Source organism: Psittacula echo (assembly GCF_963264785.1).
Source record: "Psittacula echo genome assembly, chromosome: Z".
NCBI classification, from domain to species: domain Eukaryota; kingdom Metazoa; phylum Chordata; class Aves; order Psittaciformes; family Psittacidae; genus Psittacula; species Psittacula echo.
The window spans coordinates 1,015,602-1,036,694 of record NC_137742.1 but is presented as its reverse complement, the minus strand read 5'-3'; the positions used below and the strand labels follow the sequence as shown (position 1 = coordinate 1,036,694).

At 51.9% G+C, this 21,093-nt stretch overlaps 1 protein-coding gene across 4 annotated transcripts in view; it reads right to left on the bottom strand.

Annotated features, from left to right (window-relative positions):
- The window catches only part of TCF4 (transcription factor 4), a gene marked incomplete at both ends in the record, with an annotated part of 72,153 nt that overhangs the window by 37,759 nt on the left and 13,301 nt on the right, over positions 1-21,093 (bottom strand). For all 4 annotated transcript variants that reach the window (XM_080637370.1, XM_080637367.1, XM_080637368.1 and 1 more), the window contains 3 exons: positions 9,115-9,164; positions 9,342-9,471; positions 15,235-15,299. In XM_080637370.1, the coding sequence (XP_080493496.1) occupies positions 9,115-9,164; positions 9,342-9,471; positions 15,235-15,299 (245 nt within the window). The remainder of the gene's footprint in view (positions 1-9,114; positions 9,165-9,341; positions 9,472-15,234; positions 15,300-21,093) is intronic.

Here is a 21,093-nt window from a genome sequence, read left to right as displayed (position 1 = left end):
ATTAAAAATGCAAAGCAGCCCCTTCTGCCGCCGCCGCCGCCAACGCCGGGAATGGGGCAAAAGAGCCGGGAAACGGGAAGTTCCTTCGGGAAGCGGCGCCCGCCAAGGCCATGGAAAAGCCTTGGCGGGGGGGGGGACCTGTTGCCGGCCGCCGCTTCCCCGCTCTTCCCTTCCTGTATCCCGATGGATTCGGTTCGCCCTCGGCCAGCAATCGGGAAGGCCCCGGCTCGGCATTCCGGGCTTTGGGAATGGCGGCGCCGGAGGCGATGGCGAGGCTCCGCATGGGCACATTCCCGGCTCATGGAGCCAGGCAGCCCAGCAGGCGCCAGCCTTTCCCAAAGGGATAGGGTCTGGCTGCTGGGATGAGAGCCAGCGGCAGGGATCCTTTTGTGTCATTCCAGGAGCATGGAATTTGGCTTGGGAAAGGCCCTCAAGCTCCTCTACTTCCATGCATCCGGGATGCTCCATGCAGGCCTGCAAGCAGGAATGGGGCATTCCCAGTTCGTAACGCTACATCCTCTTCCAATGGGCATCCATGGAGTACACACCCCTCTTCCGTTTGGGTCATTCCGGAATCATGGAATCTGGCTTGGAAAACACCCTCAAGCTCCTCTACTTCCATTCATCCAGGATGCTCCCTTGAAGCAGGGAAGGGAAGAGCCCCCCCCCCCCCCCCCCCCCCTTTCCAGGGGCCAAAAGGCCGGATGGCAAGGCGGAAAATCCCTTGGGATTTGGGAATGGGAACGGGGGGAGCCTTTCTGCATGCGCGCCGCGGCGTTCCGCCCTTGTTCTTTTCCCTGTCCCAGGAAGCACATGGCGGGAGCAATCTGTTCCCTCCTCTCCCTGCTTCCCAACCCCGATCCCGAGGCCGCTTCCCACCTCCCGGCCCCCCCCCCCCCCCCCCCCCCCTTTCCCGAGGTGATCGTAAATATCCCGAAATAGCATCCGGAGCCGGGAACGCTTCCGGAATGCCAAAGGAGGCCTGGGCGAGGCAAGCGGAGGGAACAGATGCTCCGAGGTCAAGCCGTGATCCCGGGGCTTCCCGGCTTCTCCCGCATGGGAAAGGGGGGGGGGGGGGCCCTTGGGAATATGGGAATGATGGGGGATGGGGTTCCGAGAGGTTTATGGGATAGGGGGAAAAGGGGGAATGTTGGGAGGAGAGCCCAGGGGGTTAAGGGGATCTTGGGGGGGGGGGGGGGGGGAAGGAAATCCATGGAGTTTTGTGGGAATCCAGGAGGTTTTATGGGAATCTAAGAGGTTTTATGGGAATTCAAGAGGATGGAAGGGAATCCAAGAGGTTTACGGGAATTCAAGAGGATGGAAGGGAATCCAAGAGGTTTAAGGGAATCCAATAGGATGGAAGGGAATCCAATAGGATGGAAGGGAATCCAAGAGGTTTAAGGGAATCCAATAGGATGGAAGGGAATCCAAGAGGATGGAAGGGAATCCAAGAGGTTTAAGGGAATCCAATAGGATGGAAGGGAATCCAAGAGGATGGAAGGGAATCCAAGAGGTTTATGGGAATCCAAGAGGATGGAAGGGAATCCAAGAGGTTTATGGGAATCCAAGAGGATGGAAGGGAATCCAAGGGGATGGAAGGGAATCCAAGAGGATGGAAGGGAATCCAAGAGGTTTATGGGAATCCAAGAGGATGGAAGGGAATCCAAGAGGTTTATGGGAATCCAAGAGGATGGAAGGGAATCCAAGAGGTTTAAGGGATTAAACCCCATCGGGATTAACTCCATAGGCAGGGATCAAATCCCACCGGGATTAACTCCATAGGCAGGGATTCACCCCATCCATGTTACACCCACTGCATCCGAGCACGGCCGACAGGATCCCCTCCGGACCATGGGAAAAGGGGATCCCTTGGGGCCTTTTCCATAGGGAAAGCGGCGAAGCAGTGCCTGGAAGCTCGGGAAGCCGGAGCCCATCCCGTTATCCTGGCGGGATCAAGGCAGGGCTTTTCCTTGCTTGACTTCCTTCCATGGCCGTGGAAAAGCCATGGAATACCATGGAAAAGCCATGGAATACCATGGAAAAGCCTTGGAACGCCGTGGAAAAGCCATGGATTGCCATGGAAAAGCCTTGGAACGCCGTGGAAAAGCCATGGATTGCCATGGAAAAGCCTTGGAACGCCGTGGAAAAGCCTTGGAATGCCATGGAAAAGCCTTGGAATGCCGTGGCAAAGCAAGCGCCTCTATCCCGAGGTTTTTGCCCCTTCCTTCCCTGAGTTTCCAGCTCAATCCAAGGAAAACCGGATGCTCCTTGGATACCACCCCCCCCCCAATCCGCATCCCTCCGAGTGCAGCGTCCCCTTCCCCATCCCAATCCCTTCGGGAAGCAAATGGGATCAAGGCAAAGAACACCCCCCCCCCCCCCCTTTCTCCAAGGAATCCTTTCCCAAATCCACGTTGGAAAAGGCGGGATTGCGACGCGGGCCGATCCGGGGGGGGGGGTAGCCGCGCAATTCCAGCTTTCTGGAAGCGGGAATTCCGGACGGAAGGCAAGGGAATAGCAAAGGCCGGAGGCGTTCGGCTGCAGTCCTGCTCCTTGGGAATGGCGGGAATAAGGTCACCCCCCTGCTTTCCCCCCCTGCCATTCCCAGCCGCCGGGATCTTATCCCGGCTTTTCCCATTGGGAACGAGGCGAAGGCGACGCAGGACTTATCCGCCCGGAATTCCGGAGCCAAGCAGGATGGGCGATGCACAACCTCCTTTGGTACCCGGCCCCCTGACCTTGAGCTCTTCCCATTCGAATTCCCTCTTTCCCGCTATTCCATACGCTATTCCATGGACAAAGACCCCATTCCCGACGGATCCAAGGAAGCCCATCCCAACGCTCCCCCCCCCTCAAGCTCTTTGTTCCGAGCCCGCCTGCGGCCCCAGCTCCGTAGGGAGCACCGGAGCGCTTCCCGCCGGGAATGGCCTGCGGGAATCGCCTGGAAAAGGAGGGAAGAGGCCGCTTCTTGGGAATTTCTTTGGGAATTCCCGGCATGGCAGCCGGAGGCTCCGGGAAATCCGGATTGCGGGAAGCCGTCGGCCTCGGTTACAGCAGAAGCTTCCCGAACGCATCCCGTCTTTTCCAATCGCATTCCATATTCCTCGTCTACTGCATCCTGTATTTCCAATGTATCCCGTATTCCTCGCCAAATATCCCACATTTCCAATCCAACATCCCACATTTCCAATCCAACATCCCATATTTCCAATCCAATATCCCATATTTCCAATCAAACATATCCCGTGTTCCTAACCAAGCATATCCCATATTCCTATGTATGTCCAAATAGATCCTGGTTTTCCCATCAGATATATCCCATATTTCTGACCAAGTATATCCCATATTCCGAGGAAAATATAGCCAATATTCCTAAGCAAATAGATCCCGTATTTCCAATCAAATATCCCATATTTCCAGTCAAATATCCCATATTTCCCATCAAATATCCCATATTTCCCATTAAATATATCCCGTATTCCTAATCAAATAGATCCCATATTTCCCATCAAATATCCTATATTTCCAATTAAATATCCCATATTTCTAATTAAATATCCCATATTCCTAATCAAATATCCCATATTTCCCATCAAATATCCCATATTTCCAATCAAATATATCCCATATTCCTAATCAAATAGATCCCGTATTTCCAATCAAATAGATCCCATATTTCCAGTCAAATATCCCATATTTCCAAATATCCCATATTTCCAATTAAATATATCCCATATTTCCCATCAAATTCCCGTATTTCCCATAAAGAATCCCATATTTCCCATCAAATATCCCATATTTCCAATTAAATATATCCCATATTCCTAATCAAATAGATCCCATATTTCCCATCAAATATCCCATATTTCCCATCAAATATCCCATATTTCCCATTAAATATATCCTGTATTCCTAATCAAATAGATCCCATATTTCCCATCAAATATCCTATATTTCCAATTAAATATCCCATATTCCTAATCAAATATCCCATATTTCCAGTCAAATATCCCATATTTCCAATCAAATATCCCGTATTTCCAATTAAATATATCCCATATTCCTAATCAAATAGATCCCATATTTCCCATCAAATATCCCATATTTCCCATCAAATATCCCATATTCCTAATCAAATATCCCATATTTCCAGTCAAATATCCCATATTTCCAATCAAATAGATCCCATATTCCTAACCAAATCGATCCCATACTTCCCATCAAATAGATCCCATCTCTTCCTGTATGTATCCCATCTCTGCATTATACTTCCCATCTGTATTCCCATTTATATCCCACATTTCCAAGCGAATCCGTCGTGTCTTTCCAATCCCCATATCCCAGATTCCCCCTGTACATTCCCAAATGCAGCCCCCACTTCCCATCAAATGTATCCCATCTTCCTAACCCAACATATCCCATATTTTCCCATCTTTATCCCATAGCTGTATTGCATTTCCCATATATAGCCCACATTTCCAATCCTTCTCATCAAGCATATCCCATATTCCCCCTATATATTCCCAAATACATCCCATATTTCCAGTCAAATATCCCATAATTCCAATCCAGTATATCCAATATTCCCAATCCAATCTATCCCATATTTCTCATCAAATCTATCCCATATTTCCAATCCAATCTATCCCATATTTCCCCTTTGTATTCCCAAATCTATCCCATATTTCCAATCCAATCTATCCCATATTTCCCCTTTGTTTTCCCAAATCTATCCCGTATTTCCAATCCAATCTATCCCATATTTCCCCTTTGTTTTCCCAAATCTATCCCGTATTTCCAATCCAATCTATCCCATATTTCCTATATATTCCCATGGATATCCCACATTTCTGAGCAAATACATCCCATATTTCCAATCAAACGCATCCCATATTCCCCGTCAAATCTATCCCATATTTCCCCTTTGTATTCCCAGATGTATCCCCTATTCCCAATCAAATGCATCCCATATTCCTCATCAAATATCCCGTTTTTCCAATAGAACATATCCCATATTCCCAATGAAAACCGCCCTAGCTTCCAACTGAAATGCATCCCATATTCCTAACCAATTATCCCACATTTCCAATCAAACCCATCCCGTATTCCCAAAGAAACACAGGACCGAGGCCGACTTCAGAGCCTTCCAAAGGCCGCTTTTCCTTCGGGAACACTCTGCTTTTCCCATTCAGTCCTTCAATCCTTCTTGGAATACCGGGAAAGGGGGGGGGGGGGATGAAAACAGTCGGGAATGCCTTGGGATACCCCCTTTCCCACTCAATCCCATTCCCATTGACAGGCACCGCCGCTCCTCCAGGCTCCCGTGAAAGCCGGGCCCCGGCATTCCCGACCCAACTCCGCTCGGAGCATCCGGACGTGAGCGAGCGCATTCCTTTTGTTCGGAATCTGCATTCCCGAGGCTTTGCCCAAACCCCCCCCCCCCCCCATTCCCGAGCTTCCTCATTATTCCATGGAAATGCCGAGCCCGTTGCCAGGAGGGAGCGGGGCCGGAGCCGCTTCCCGGAGGATCGCATTCCGCCCGGAAGAATGGGAAGAGATGGGATGCGGAGCTACAAAGGCAACCGAGGAGAAGCGGCTCCGCTTCCAGCGCTTCCAACCGGGATTTGGGTCCATTTCTGCCTGGAGTTGGGATGGAGGCTTTATGCCTTTGGATTGCGGGGGGGGGGTATTCCTTGAAATCCAAGGTTTCTTCCCTAAAAGTCAGGGTTTCTTCCATGAAAATGAGGGATTTAGCCCTTTAAATCCAGCTTTATTCCCTTTAAATTTAGGGATTGATTCCTTTGAAGTCCGGGATTGGATTCCTTTAAATCCAGGTTTATTCCCTTAAAATTCGGGATTTATTCCTATAAATCTAGGGATTTATCCCCTTTAAATTTAGGGATTTATTCCCTTTAAATTTAGGGATTTATCCCCTTTAAATTTAGGGATTTATCCCCTTTAAATTTAGGGATTTATCCCCGTTAAATTCCGGGATTGATTCCTTTAAATCCAAGTTTATTCCCTTAAAATTCGGGATTTATTCCTTCACATTTAGGGATTTATTCCTATAAATTTAGGGATGTATTCCTTTAAATTCCGGGGTTTATTCCTTTAAATTTAGGGATTTCTTCCTTTTAATTCCGGGATTTACTCCTTTAAATTCAGGTTTAATTCCTATAAATTTAGGGATTTATTCCTTTAAATCCAGGATTTATTCCTTTAAATTTAGGGATTTCTTCCTTTAAATTCCGGGATTTATTCCTTTAAATCCAGGTTTTCTTCCTATAAATTTAGGGATTTATTCCTTTAAATTCCGGGATTTATTCCTTTAAATTTAGGGATTAATTCCTTTAAATCCAGGATTTATTCCCTTAAAATTCAGGATTTATTCCCTTTAAATTTAGGGATTTATTCCTTTAAATTCAGGTTTCATTCCTATAAATTTAGGGATGTATTCCTTTATATACTGGGATTTATTCCTTTAAATTCCGGGATTTATTCCTATAAATTTAGGGATTTATTCCTTCAAATTCCGGGATTTATTCCTTTAAATTCAGGTTTAATTCCTATAAATTTAGGGATTTATTCCTTTAAATTCCGGGATTTATTCCTATAAATTTAGGGATTTATTCCTTTAAATTCCGGGATTTATTCCTATAAATTTAGGGATTTATTCCTTTAAATTCTGGGATTTATTCCTTTTAATTCTGGGATTTATTCTTTTAAATCCAGGTTTAATTCCTATAAATTTAGGGATGTATTCCTTTAAATTCCAGGATTTATTCCTATAAATTTAGGGATGTATTCCTTTAAATTCCAGGATTTATTCCTTTAAATCCAGGTTTAATTCCTATAAATTTAGGGATGTATTCCTTTGAATTCCAGGATTTATTCCTTTAAATCCAGGTTTAATTCCTATAAATTTAGGGATGTATTCCTTTGAATTCCAGGATTTATTCCTTTAAATCCAGGTTTAATTCCTTTAAATGGGGGGATTTATTCCATTTAATCCTGGGATTGATTCCTTTAAATCCAGGTTTCATTCCTATAAATTTAGGGATTGATTCCTTTAAATTTAGGGATTGATTCCTTTCATTTCCGGGATTTCTTCCCTTCAATCCAGGTTTTATTCCTTTCCCTTCAGGTTCATTCCTGTCCATGTCGGGATTTATTCCTTTCATTCCAGATGGATCCCATTGAATTCCACGTTTCTTCCCACAAAAGCAGGCTTCATGCCTTCCATTTTGGGATCTGTTCCCTTTAAATTCCAGGTTTATTCCTTGACATTCCAGGTTTATTCCCTTTAAATCATGGGGGTTTCCTGGCCATTCCCGTTTATCCCATTAAACCCAGGGCTGATTCCTTTAATTTAGGGTTTATTCCTTTAAATTTAGGGTTTATCCCTTTAAATCCAGCTTTTATTCCATGAAAACTCAGGTTTACGCCTTTCGATCCCGATTTTATTCCTTTCCATCCCGGTTTTATTCCTTTGGATTCGGGATTGATCCCTTTAGAGTCAGGTTTATCCCCTTAAATTCAGGATTATTCCCTTGGATCCTGATCTTATTCCCTAACATTCAGGTTTATTCCTTTAAATTCAGGGTTTATTCCCTTCAATTCCGGCTTCATTCCTTGCAATTCCGGGTTATCCCTTAAAATTCAGGGATTTATTCCTTAAAATTTAGGGATGTATCCCTTAAAATTCAGGGATTTATTCCTTAAAATTTAGGGATGTATCCCTTAAAATTTAGGGATTTATTCCTTTAAATTTAGGGATGGATCCCTTAAAATTCAGGGATTTATTCCTTAAAATTTAGGGATGTATCCCTTAAAATTTAGGGATGGATTCCTTTAAATTTAGGGATGGATTCCTTTAAATTTAGGGATGGATTCCTTTAAATTTAGGGATGGATCCCTTTAAATTTAGGGATGGATTCCTTTAAATTTAGGGATGGATCCCTTTAAATTTAGGGATGGATCCCTTTAAATTTAGGGATGGATCCCTTTAAATTTAGGGATTTATCCCTTAAAATTTAGGGATTTATCCCTTAAAATTCAGGGATGGATTCCTTTAAATTTAGGGATGGATTCCTTTAAATTTAGGGATTTATCCCTTAAAATTTAGGGATGGATTCCTTTAAATTTAGGGATGGATTCCCTTCAATTCAGACTCATCCCTTTAGATCCCCGTTTGATTCCTGGCAATCCAGGGTTTGATTCCTTTCCATCCCGGGGTTGCTTCCTTCCCATTCCCATTTCCCTTGCGGGCCATTCCCATTGCCTTCGTTTAAATTGCCATTCGTATCCATTGAAATTCCCATTCCCATTGCTTCGGACGGCTATCCCGCTCGCTTCCCATTGCCATCCCGCTCGCTTCCCACTCTCTAGCCCCGTTTCCATCCCTGCTTCTTCCCATTCACGCCTCATTTTCACTCCCAACACCACAACATTCCCTCTGTTTCCATCCCACTTTTCCCTCTTTTCCCCTCGTTCACAACCACCCCTCCGCACATTCCCTCCTTATCCCGAAAAATGCCCTTGCCCAGCCTCCAACCGCCCCGGATTTAGGGGAAAACCCCCCCCCAAATCCCCCTTGTGATCCCAAACTCTCCCAGCGCTTCCTCCTTGCTCCGAGTGCGCTTGAAAGGGAATCGCATCCCTTTTGTTTCCCATTTCCAGGGAATGGGAAGGGGGGGGGAATGTGGGTTTATAGGGATCAAAAAGCGGGATAATCCTGGCCGGAAAAGAAATGCCCGCTCCTTCGCAAGCATTCCGACGGCGCAGCGCAATCCTATCCCCCCCTCTTGTTTTCCATACGGATTGCTCCCGTCGGCAGAGACGGGAAGGAAGGCACAAAGGGGAAAAGAAACCCGGGAATGAGGAATTCTTGGCATCGTCGAAGCCATTCATCCCGCTCCTCAATCCTGGAATTCACCACCGGCGGCGCCAGGCCGGGAAGAGGGATGCTCCCGATGGAGCTGAACCTTCCCAATCCGCGCCCTGCCCGGGATGCGGCGGTGGAAGGGGCTGGGGGGGGGGGGGGTGTGTGTGTGTGTGTTGCTGTGCCCATCAATCCCTTGGGAATGAGCTTTGGAAGCGCGGCGCGCTACTTACGGACGACGGCAAACCCGGCGGAACTTTCCGGACTTTCTTGCTCTGCACTTCTGGAAAACAAAGGGAAAAAGGGCGTTGGCATCCGGGAAAAGGACGCGGCTTTAGGGAGCTGGAAAAGCGGGATCGGAGGGCTTTTTCCAGCCTGGGAATAACGCGCGCACACACCCCCCCCCCCCCACACATACACACACCCCCCCCCCCCCATTCCCGGGAATAGCGGCACTCACCCATGGAAGCGCTGTGCAGGGGCCTCCGGCGGGGATTATTGCTGGCATACTGGTAGTACTGGGAGCCCGCTTTGGTGGGAGACAGCGTTCCGGCGTTGCCCAGCTCCATGTCGCTCCCGAGGAGGCTTTGCTACGAGGAAGAGACGGGAGAAGCTGCCGGGAATGGCGCGGGAAGTGGGAATGGCGCTTCCCTCCCCATTAGCTCCTTCCCACGCCTAAAAATAACCCGGCAACGGGAAAAGGGAGCCATGGAAAACCTGCCAAGGCTTCAAAGGAGACAGCAGCATCCCCATCCCCCCCCCCCCCCCCCCCCCCCCCCCCCATCCCCAGCATTCCCAAGGTTCTGCCGGGAATTCTGCGCCCGAAAGTCGGGCGCTCGCTTTGGGAAAGGCTGCAAAGGGCTCCCTTGAGCCCTGCCAAGGGGCGCTTCCCGCTTGGGAAGCGGGAAGGGAAGGGAGCGATCCCGCTGCCGAGCGCCGCGTGCACCGCCTGCATTGTCTACCCCGGCGCGATGCCACTCGGCGAGGCAACGAGGGAAGCGTGCCAGCTGGGAATGCACCTGGAATTTCGGGATCATGGTGGGAAGGCGGCTGGGGGTTGGGATTCAGGGATTCCAAGCCCCTCGGAGCAATGGGAAAGGAGCCGCTCGCTCCGCCGAGCTCCGAGCGGCTCCAACCTCCTTTTCCCAGGACAAAAAGCCCATTTGGGACGAGAGGCGGCTCCAAGGCTCCAAACCCAACCCCCCCCCCCCCCAAACATTCCTTATGGAATATCGCCTTCGTCCAGCATTCCCCCCCCCCCCTTCTATTCCCTAAGGAATGCTGTGTTGGGAGGCTCCTTGCTCCCCGCAATCTCAGCGCTGCACTCCCCGCAATCTCAGCGCTGCACTCGGTTCCCACGGGCAGGTGCCATTGACACCACCACCCCCCCCCCCCCCCCCCCCCCCGGCCAGCTTTGGATCCCGAGCGCATCCCAACTTCCCTCCCGCCTCGGGAGCGCCTTTTCCCGCTGGGAAGGGGAAGGTGCCAAAGGAGGGAATGGTGTTTTCCCTCATCGGAATTCCGAGCAGCCGCTCCGGCCTCCCGGCGCCATTCACATGCAAAGCGCCTCCAAAGAGGCCAATGATGACTCGGCCCCTGTTCCCGGCTTAACCCGCGGAGAACTGAGCCCTCTTCCCAAGGCGCTTCCCCCCCCCCCCCCCCCCCCCCACCCCGGTTTTCCCGGGAATACAAAGGCTTCCTTGTTTGGGATTGTTGGAAGTGCGGCCGCTCCTCAATAGCTCCACAAAGTGGCACGTCCCGGCCCTCAAAAGCAGTTGGGCCAATAGAAGGGCCCGAGCTGGAAAAGCCGGGATGCCGAGAGAAAAGCAAGGCGGCCTTAACTTTTGATTCCTTTGGGAATGGCGCTGGGAAGCCCCGGGGCTTGGGAACGCCGCCGCCTCCAACTCCCCCCCCCTGCTCCTTTCCAACAGCCGGCCCTTCCAAGCAATTCCGGGCTGCAAAGAGGGGGAATTGGACGGCGTTCCCGAATCCGACGGCATTCCCGAGGCCGGGATCCGCGCTGCGAGGGGAAAATCCCGGTTTTCCAGCGGCACCGAAACGTAGGGATTTAGGGATGGCGGCTCTGAAGGCCTCGGTGGGCTGGGAATGCCATGGAGGCCTCAGGGCCCCATTCCCGGGATTCCAAGCCCTTCGCCTTGCCCCATCCCGATCCCACTTTGGGAATGGCCGCTCTGCGATCCCAAGGCTGCCTCCGCCATGGGGAAGAGCGAGACAAAGCTGGGGCGCGATCCCATGGGAGCGTTCCCGGCTCTGGGAATGCCGGGATGGGGCGGCACCGAGGTTAGGGAATGGGCAGGTGAGGAAGGGAAGCAAGGAGCTTCCCAAATGCTTAGGGAGGGATTCAAGGCGGGATAAGGGGAATGGCTTCAGCGTTGAGCTGGGATATTGGGAAGCTCTTCCCTAGGCGGCCGCTGGGATTCGGGATCCCTGGGATTTGGGATCGTTGGGATTTGGGATCCCTGGGATTTGGGATCCCTGGGATTTGGGATCGTTGGGATTTGGGATCCTTGGGATTTGGGATCGTTGGGATTTGGGATCCCTGGGATTTGGGATCCCTGGGATTTGGGATAGTTGGGATTTGGGATCCCTGGGATTTGGGATAGTTGGGATTTTGGATCCTTGGGATTTGGGATCCTTGGGATTTGGGATCCCTGGGATTTGGGATCCTTGGGATTTGGGATCGTTGGGATTTGGGATCCCTGGGATCCCTGGGATTTGGGATAGTTGGGATTTGGGATCCTTGGGATTTGGGATCCCTGGGATTTGGGATCGTTGGGATTTGGGATAGTTGGGATTTTGGATCCTTGGGATTTGGGGTCCCTGGGATTTGAGATCCCTGGGATTTGGGATCGTTGGGATTTGGGATAGTTGGGATTTGGGATCGTTGGGATTTGGGATCCCTGGGACTTGGGATAGTTGGGATTTGGGATAGTTGGGATTTGGGATAGTTGGGATTTTGGATCCTTGGGATTTGGGATCCTTGGGATTTGGGATCCCTGGGATTTGGGATCCTTGGGATTTGGGATCGTTGGGATTTGGGATCCTTGGGATCCCTGGGATTTGGGATAGTTGGGATTTGGGATCCCTGGGATTTGGGATCCCTGGGATTTGGGATCCTTGGGATCCCTGGGATTTGGGATAGTTGGGATTTGGGATAGTTGGGATTTGGGATCCCTGGGACTTGGGATCCTTGGGATTTGGGATCCCTGGGATTTGGGATCTTTGGGATTTGGGATAGTTGGGATTTGGGATCCCTGGGATTTGGGATCCTTGGGACTTGGGATCCCTGGGATTTGGGATCGTTGGGATTTGGGATCCCTGGGACTTGGGATAGTTGGGATTTGGGATCCTTGGGATTTGGGATCCCTGGGATTGGGGAGGCTCCTCCAACGCGCTGGGAATGGCTTGGGAAGAGCCACCGGAGGCTCCTGCAAGCGGGAAGCGCTGGGATAAGGGAGGAGGGCGCCAACGCCCCGAGGCGGGCTCGAAGCGAGCGGGCCTGCCCTTGGGATCTTGGGAAGTTCTTCCCGCTGAAGGAGCCGGGACATTGGGATCGCCATTCCAGAGCCACGGAATGGCTTGGGTCGCCGCAAGCCCCGGGGACGGGGACAACGCACGGATCCAGGCAAGGGAAGGCGGCATCCAGGATTTCCTTTTCCTATCGGGAAGGCAATCCCACTTTGCTTGGGGGGCTCGGCGCTTGGATCCCATTCAAGCCGGGAATACGAAGGATTCCTTCCCGGCTTGGCCCGAAGGGCGCTTGCGGTGGCTGCCGTTGGAATTCCAGCATTCCCTAGCACGATTCCCTCGCCTCCGGCCCAAAGCAATTCCCAAGGCGAAAGAGAGAGCGCGGAGGCCCGGCCGCATTCCCATGGGAATACAAGCGGGCGCTTCCGCCCCTCTCATGGCCGGCAGGGGGCTCTTGGCAAGAGCCAAGGGCTAGGGGATCGATCCCAGGGGATACAGGAGCGAGCCAAGTGGATACAGGAGCAATCCGAGTGGCTACGGGATCCCTATCAGCATCCAAATCCCTATCGGATCCCAAATCCCTATTGGATCCCAAATCCCTATCAGACCCCAAATCCCTATTGGATGCCAAATCCCTATTGGATCCCAAATCCCTATTGGATCCCAAATCCCTATCAGCATCCAAATCCCTATCGGATCCCAAATCCCTATCAGCACCCAAATCCCTATTGGATCCCAAATCCCTATCAGATCCCAAATCCCTATCGGATCCCAAATCCCTATCAGACCCCAAATCCCTATTGGATCCCAATCCCTATCGGATCCCAAATCCCTAATCAGATCCCAAATCCATATCAGCATCCAAATCCCTATCAGAACCCAAATCCCTATCGGATCCCAAATCCCTAATCAGATCCCAAATCCCTATCAGCATCCAAATCCCTGTTGGATCCCAAATCCCTATCAGCATCCAAATCCCTATTGGATCCCAAATCCCTATCAGATCCAAAATCCCTATCAGCATCCAAATAACTATCAGACACCAAATCCCTATCAGATCCCAAATCCCTATCAGATCCAAAATCCCTATCGGATCCCAAATCCCTATCAGCACCCAAATCCCTATTGGATCCCAAATCCCTATCAGCATCCAAATCCCTATTGGATCCCAAATCCCTATCAGCATCCAAATCCCTATTGGATCCCAATCCCTATCGGATCCCAAATCCCTATCAGATCCCAAATCCATATCAGCATCCAAATCCCTATCAGAACCCAAATCCCTATTGGATCCCAAATCCCTATCAGCATCCAAATCGCTATAGGATCCCAAATCCCTATCAGCATCCAAATCCCTATTGGATCCCAAATCCCTATCAGCATCCAAATCCCTATTGGATCCCAAATCCCTATCAGCATCCAAATCCCTATTGGATCCCAAATCCCTATTGGATCCCAAATCCCTATCAGCATCCAAATCCCTATTGGATCCCAAATCCCTATTAGATTCCAAATCCCTATCAGCATCCAAATCCCTATCAGCATCCAAATCCCTATAAGATCCCAAATCCCTATTGGATCCCAAATCCCTATTGGATCCCAAATCCCTATCAGCATCCAAATCCCTATTGGATCCCAAATCCCTATTGGATCCCAAATCCCTATCAGCACCCAAATCCCTATTGGATCCCAAATCCCTATCAGATCCCAAATCCCTATTGGATCCCAAATCCCTATCAGACCCCAAATCCCTATTGGATCCCAAATCCCTATTGGATCCCAAATCCCTATCAGCATCCAAATCCCTATTGGATCCCAAATCCCTATTGGATCCCAAATCCCTATCAGCACCCAAATCCCTATTGGATCCCAAATCCCTATCAGATCCCAAATCCCTATTGGATCCCAAATCCCTATCAGACCCCAAATCCCTATTGGATCCCAAATCCCTATTGGATCCCAAATCCCTATCAGACCCCAAATCCCTATTGGATCCCAAATCCCTATCGGACCCCAAATCCCTATCAGCATCCAAATCCCTATCAGACCCCAAATCCCTATTGGATCCCAAATCCCTATTGGACCCCAAATCCCTATCAGCATCCAAATCCCTATTGGATCCCAAATCCCTATTGGATCCCAAATCCCTATTGGATCCCAAATCCCTATTGGACCCCAAATCCCTCTCAGACCCCAAATCCCTATTGGATCCCAAATCCCTATCAGCATCCAAATCCCTATTGGATCCCAAATCCCTATTGGATCCCAAATCCCTATTGGATCCCAAATCCCTCTCAGACCCCAAATCCCTATTGGATCCCAAATCCCTATTGGATCCCAAATCCCTATCAGACCCCAAATCCCTATCAGATCCCAAATCCCTATTGGATCCCAAATCCCTATTGGACCCCAAATCCCTCTCAGACCCCAAATCCCTATTGGATCCCAAATCCCTATTGGATCCCAAATCCCTATCAGCATCCAAATCCCTATTGGATCCCAAATCCCTATCAGATCCAAATCCCTATTGGATCCCAAATCCCTATCAGACCCCAAATCCCTATTGGATCCCAAATCCCTATTGGATCCCAAATCCCTATCAGCATCCAAATCCCTATTGGATCCCAAATCCCTATTGGATCCCAAATCCCTATCAGACCCCAAATCCCTATTGGATCCCAAATCCCTATCAGACCCCAAATCCCTATTGGATCCCAAATCCCTCTCGGCTCCCAAATCCCTCTCAGACCCCAAATCCCTCTCGGATCCCGAATCCCCATCGGGTCCCTCCCCCCCCAATTCCCAGTTCCCGCCCCCCGTCCCCTCCATTCCCGCGGGATCCCTCTCTCCCTCCCGGCGCTTACCTGCTGGCAGCCCTGCAGGCTGGGATCTCTTCCATAGGATCCGTAGGAGCCCCTCTCTGCTTTACCTGCGAAGGGAAGAGGTGGGAAGGAGGTGGCAGAGCAGAGCCCCGGCGGCTCCGCGGCGCGACGGCCCCCGGGAAGCACCATGGAATCAGGGAAGCCGCCCCATAGAGGGCTCGCCTTGCCCTGTAGGGGGGCATTACTGCCCCATAGGGGGGTCTTATTGCCCCATAGGGGGGTCTTCTTGCCCTATAGAGGGCTCTTATTGCCCTATAGAGAGGTATTATTGCCCCATAGGGGGGTCTTATTGCCCTATAGGGGGTCTTACTGCCCTATAGAGAGGTATTATTGCCCCATAGGGGGTCTTATTGCCCTATAGAGAGGTATTATTGTCCCATAGGGGCATCTTATTGCCCTATAGAGGGCTCTTATTGCCCTATAGAGAGGTATTATTGCCCCATAGGGGGGTCTTATTGCCCTATAGGGGGGTCTTATTGCCCTATAGAGGGGCATTATTGCCCTATAGAGGGGTATTATTGCCCTATAGGGGGTCTTATTGCCCTATAGAGAGGTATTATTGCCCCATAGGGGCATCTTATTGCCCTATAGAGGGCTCTTATTGCCCTATAGAGAGACATTATTGCCCCATAGGGGGGTCTTATTGCCCTATAGCAGGGTCTTATTGCCCTATAGAGAGGTATTATTGCCCTATAGGGGGGTCTTATTGCCCTATAGAAGGCTCTTATTGCCCTATAGAGAGGCATTATTGCCCCATAGGGGGGTATTATTGCCCTATAGGGGGTATTATTGCCCTATAGAGGGGTCTTACTGCCCTATAGAGGGATCTTATTACCCTATAGCGGGGTATCATTGCCCTATAGAGGGGCATTATGGCCCTATAGAGAGCTCTTATTGCCCTATAGAAGGGCATTATGGCCCTATAGAGGCTCTTATTGCCCTATAGAAGGCTCTTATTGCCCTATAGCGGGGTATTATTGCCCTATAGCGGGGTATTATTGCCCTATAGAGGGGCATTATTGCCCCATAGAGGGCTCTTCTTGCCCCATAGGGGGGCATTAAGCCCCCTTTCCGGGGTGGTTTTCCCCTTCCCGCTCTTTCCCTGCTCATTTTCCCGGCCGCCTTCCGGGATTCCGCCGCTTCCTTTTGTTTCCCCATCCCAGCGGAGCGGCCGCCATTCCCTGCCCAGGCCGGGAAGCGGATGGAAGCGGGGGGGTTATTCCTAAGTGGGAAAAGATGGGAAAGGGAAGGAGTGCAAGGCGCATCCCGGATTCCAAAGAGCAACCCCCCCCCCCCCCCCCCCCAATCCATCATTCCCAAGGGATTCCGATCCCTGCGTGGGGGGGGGGGGGGGGAAGGAGCGGGAGCGCCGTGAATCATTCCCGGCCATGGGAGTGTTTCCATGACATCCGTGGGCATCCGGCCAACGGCTCCGATGGGTCCCTGCCTTCCCATTGTGCTCCTTGGAATGCTTCGGGAATGGCGCGCACACACACCCCCCCCCCCCCCAACCCCCCCCAACCCCTACCTTCGCCGTGGGTGTCAAGGGCTTGTTCCCGCATGGAATCCCGGGATAACGGATGGGAAAGCTAAGCCGACCGCTCGCAAAGCCGCCGCCATCCGAGAAACCCCTGGAATGCCGCCGAATGGAAGCCATGGAATACCCCGCGGAGCTCCCAGTTTCAGGAATTGCGGGGGGGGGGGGGGGGAGGGGGTGTTGCATCCCTATCCCCCTTCCATCCCGCAGCATTCCATGCTGGCTGCTGCCTCCCTGCCTCCACCCGGCAGCTTCATTCCGCACAAAAGCTATTCCCACTTTTTAGTGGAGGGGGGGGGGGGGATGTTTTCCACCTTTTCCAAACACCCCCCCCCCCCCCTCCTTGGTTTTCCCTGTTCCATTGGGGGGGGGGGGGGGGGGGAAGCGCGCTTCCGCCGGGAATTCCGCAGCGGGATGCGGTGGGAGCGGCCTGCGGCAGGCGCTGCGGATCTTTGTTGGCACCGAGACAACGGCGGCGCCGGCGGCTCCTGCCCGCCCGGCGTTCCCGATGGGAAAAGCAGCATTCCAGGTGTCCTTTTCCAAAGGCTTCCCAAGGGAAAACGTGGCGGGGGGGGGGAAAGGAAGGAGATGGGGAAGGAAGCGCTTTTCCCGCGGCTTTTCCGACCGGAATGTTGCTGTCTCCCAATGGGCAGGCGGCCGAGGCCGAGCCCTGCATCCCGACGTTGCGCTCCCCCCAATTCCCGACGAAAGCAGCGATTCCGTAGTAAACCTTGGGAATAGCCGTCCTTTCCCAATGGGAATATCCGAAGGGAGTGATTCCCCGTTCCCAGTTTGCCTGCCCTGGGAGACCGGGAACCTTATTCCTAGGGGGAAAGCAGATCCGCAGCTAGAGCGATGCTCTTCCTATTGGGTTCCCTCTCCATAGGGATTTGGGGCTTGGATTTAGTCGTGGGAAGAGGAATCCGCCTGGAATGCCCACAATTCCCGTCCCCACCGCTCTACAGCCGGGATTCCAGCTCTCGCTTCCACCGCAGAGGGAAAACATGGCTGGAAAAGGATAGAAATCCCGCAAAAACCGGGATTGGGATTGGGAATCGCGGGGGGGGGGGGGGGGTGTGCTGAAATCCCGCCGCCTTCTCCCAGCTTTTTGGGCGAGTCCGGATTATCCCCCCCCCCCGTCCGCGGGCTCCCGAAGGCATCCCGAAGGAAGCCGGCGGGATTCCCATTGCTCCGGAGCGCAGCAGGCGCAAGGAAGCCGGAGCTGGCAGGGATGCGGGATGGAAGCTGGGAGGCCGGGGAGGAGCGGGGTGACCCTTCCCATTCCATGTCTATCCGCACGGCGTGGATTCCCGCTTCCTGCCCCAAGCCAAGCTGTGATCCCTAAGAAATCCTTAGGGATAATTGCGACAGAGTTAGGAATCCAGTCGTCGTTATTCCTGCGGGATTGGGAATTGCCCAGGGGAAACGAGGCGGGTCATTGTCCCTGCTATTGTACTCGGTATTCCATCGGCAGGAGCTGTATTCCCGAGGGAATTACCCCTTATCCCTGGAAAACGCCCAGGCTGGTGCTCTGTATCCCCGAGGCAGAAGCGGCTTCCTCTTGGAGAGAGGGATCGAAGCCTTGGAGCAATGGATAAGCTCCGGGAGCAAGGGATGCGCCAGGGTCACAGGAGGCGGACACCACTTGGAATACCGCATTCCCTAAAAACCCACGGAAAACTCACGGGAAGCGAAGGCAAAACACACGGGAAAACGGGATCGGGGGGGGGGGATTTTAGGGATTGGGATGAGGGCAATGCGGAGGCTCGGGCTCAGCATTCCCGCAGCTCTCGGCCTGATTCCCGGGAAGCCAGAAGCACCTATGGTCACCTATGGTCACCTATGGTCACCTATGGTCACCTATGGTCACCTATGGTCGCCTATGGCCGCCTATGGTCACCTATGGTCACCTATGGTCGCCTATGGCCGCCTATGGTCGCCTATGGCCGCCTATGGCCGCCTATGGTCGCCTATGGCCGCCTATGGCCGCCTATGGTCACCTATGGCCGCCTATGGCCGCCTATGGCCGCCTATGGTCACCTATGGTCACCTATGGCCGCCTATGGTCGCCTATGGTCACCTATGGTCACCTATGGCCGCCTATGGTCACCTATGGTCACCTATGGTCACCTATGGCTGCCTATGGTCACCTATGGTCACCTATGGCCGCCTATGGTCACCTATGGTCACCTATGGTCCCAGTGCCTGCATCCCAGTGCCTGAATCCCATCCCTGTGCATCCCATCCCTCGGCGTCAATCCCGCTGGGATCCCAGGTGAGATTCCCTGGAGAGCCCCATGACGAGCGGCCCATCCATCTGGGATCCCATCCCAACCCACTGAGTTCCCACTGGGATCCCCACTTTTGGCGCATGGAATTTGGGATTGCGGAGCTTCCCCATGGCCGCGCATCCCTTTCCCAAAGGCTCTCCCAAGCTCGGCTGACGTCCAAAGGTGGGTCTCCCATGGGGTTTCCTCCGGGATTTTCCTTCTGGATTTGGTTGTGGAAGAGAATTCCGCCGTTTTCCTTCGCGGTTAAGAAATGTTGGGAATTTCCCGTAGAGGGTGAAGGGGATCCCGTCCAATCCCTATCCCAAGGCTTTGGTGAGGGGTTCCCAACAGGATGGAGCCCTGGCATGAAGACGACGCCCACCATGCTCCATGGGCTCCTCATTCCTGGCATGGGACCTTCAAGCTCACCTAATTCCAACGGGCTCCTCGTCCACTGGGCCGCCTTCAACACTGCCAGGATGGAGCATTGCCATCCAATCCCAGCATCCCAAGCTCATCCCACCTTCCTCCTGCCAGGAGCTCCGCTGAGCTCAACGGGATGGTCAATGGCCCAATCCCAGCAGGAATCTCCTTAGGAGCCACCAGCACGTGATGCCCACCAACCTTCTCTACCCTGGAGGACTGATCCCATCCGTTGGGCCATTCCAGGTCCATGGCAACGTGAAGGTGCTGCCATTGGATCCCAAATAGCAATCGCACGCCCTGGGATCATTCCCAGTGGGAATCACGCGACCAAGCACCAGAACGCCACCGGGTGTCAACTCTACCACCGCAACTCCATCCTCTTCCCGAATCCAAGCTAATGTGGACCAGGGAGGAGGCAAATCCCTATTTCCTGGAGACCTCATCCAACATTCCAGGTGGATCCGTGTCCTCTACGGAGCAGGCGAGAGGCGGAGCCGCATCCTAAAGTCTAAGCCAAGTCCCCATCCAGCTGATCCTGATGGATCCCTTTGGGAATGAGGATGCTTTGGATGTGTAACTGTAGGCTGGGAGAGAACACACCATGTCGATGCCTGATTTCCTTGGAATTCCTTGGGATTCAGCCACAATAAAGGGAAGTTTCCGAGGAATTCTGCTCTGAGAACAATGGAGGGAGGTTTCCCAGGAATTCTTTCCTTCTGAGAAGCACGGAGGGAGGTTTCATAGGAAAACTTTCCTTACGGGAACAACGCTTTTGGGAAGACCTTGACGGGTCTCTCCCAAACGGACTGCACCGAGGCCTGGAATTCCTTGGGATTTGGCTATAATAAAGGGAAAGGAGGGAAGTTTTATGGGAATTCTGCTTGTCTGAGAAGAAGGAAGGCAAGTTTTATGGGAATTCTTTCCCGTCAAGAAGAATAAAGGGAATTCTATAGGAACACTTCCCTTCGAAGAACTATGTCGGGATGACACCAACGCTCCTCCATCAACCTCCATCGCGACGCCTGTTTTCCATGGAATTCCATGGGGTTTAGCTATAACAAAGGACACTTTGATAGGAATTCTGGGAAGAAGGAAGGCAAGTTCTATGGGAATTCTTTCCCATCAAGAAGAATAAAGGGAATTCTATAGGAACACTTCCCTTCGAAGAACTATGTCGGGACGACACCAACGCTCCTCCATCAACCTCCATCGCGACGCCTGTTTTCCATGGAATTCCATGGGGTTTAGCTATAACAAAGGACACTTTGATAGGAATTCTGGGAAGAAGGAAGGCAAGTTCTATGGGACTTCTTTCCCTTCCAGAAGAATAAAGGGAAGCTTCCCCTCGGAAGACCAACGGCGGCCGCGCCGCTTCCGCGTCCCTCTGTACGCGCCGGCAACGGGAAGAGCGCGCGGGCTCGGGATCCAAGGAGTTAACGGCTCCTTCCCATCCCTTTACATCTGGTGCTTTCAGGGCTGCGTGTGGCTTCCTCTCTCTCTTTCTCTCGCTCTCTTCCATCCCTGCAAAGTTGGCACCGGCGCCGCGCTCCATCCCTCCTTCCCCCCCCCCCCCCCCTTTTTTTCCCTGGCGCATTTGGGAATTGCGAG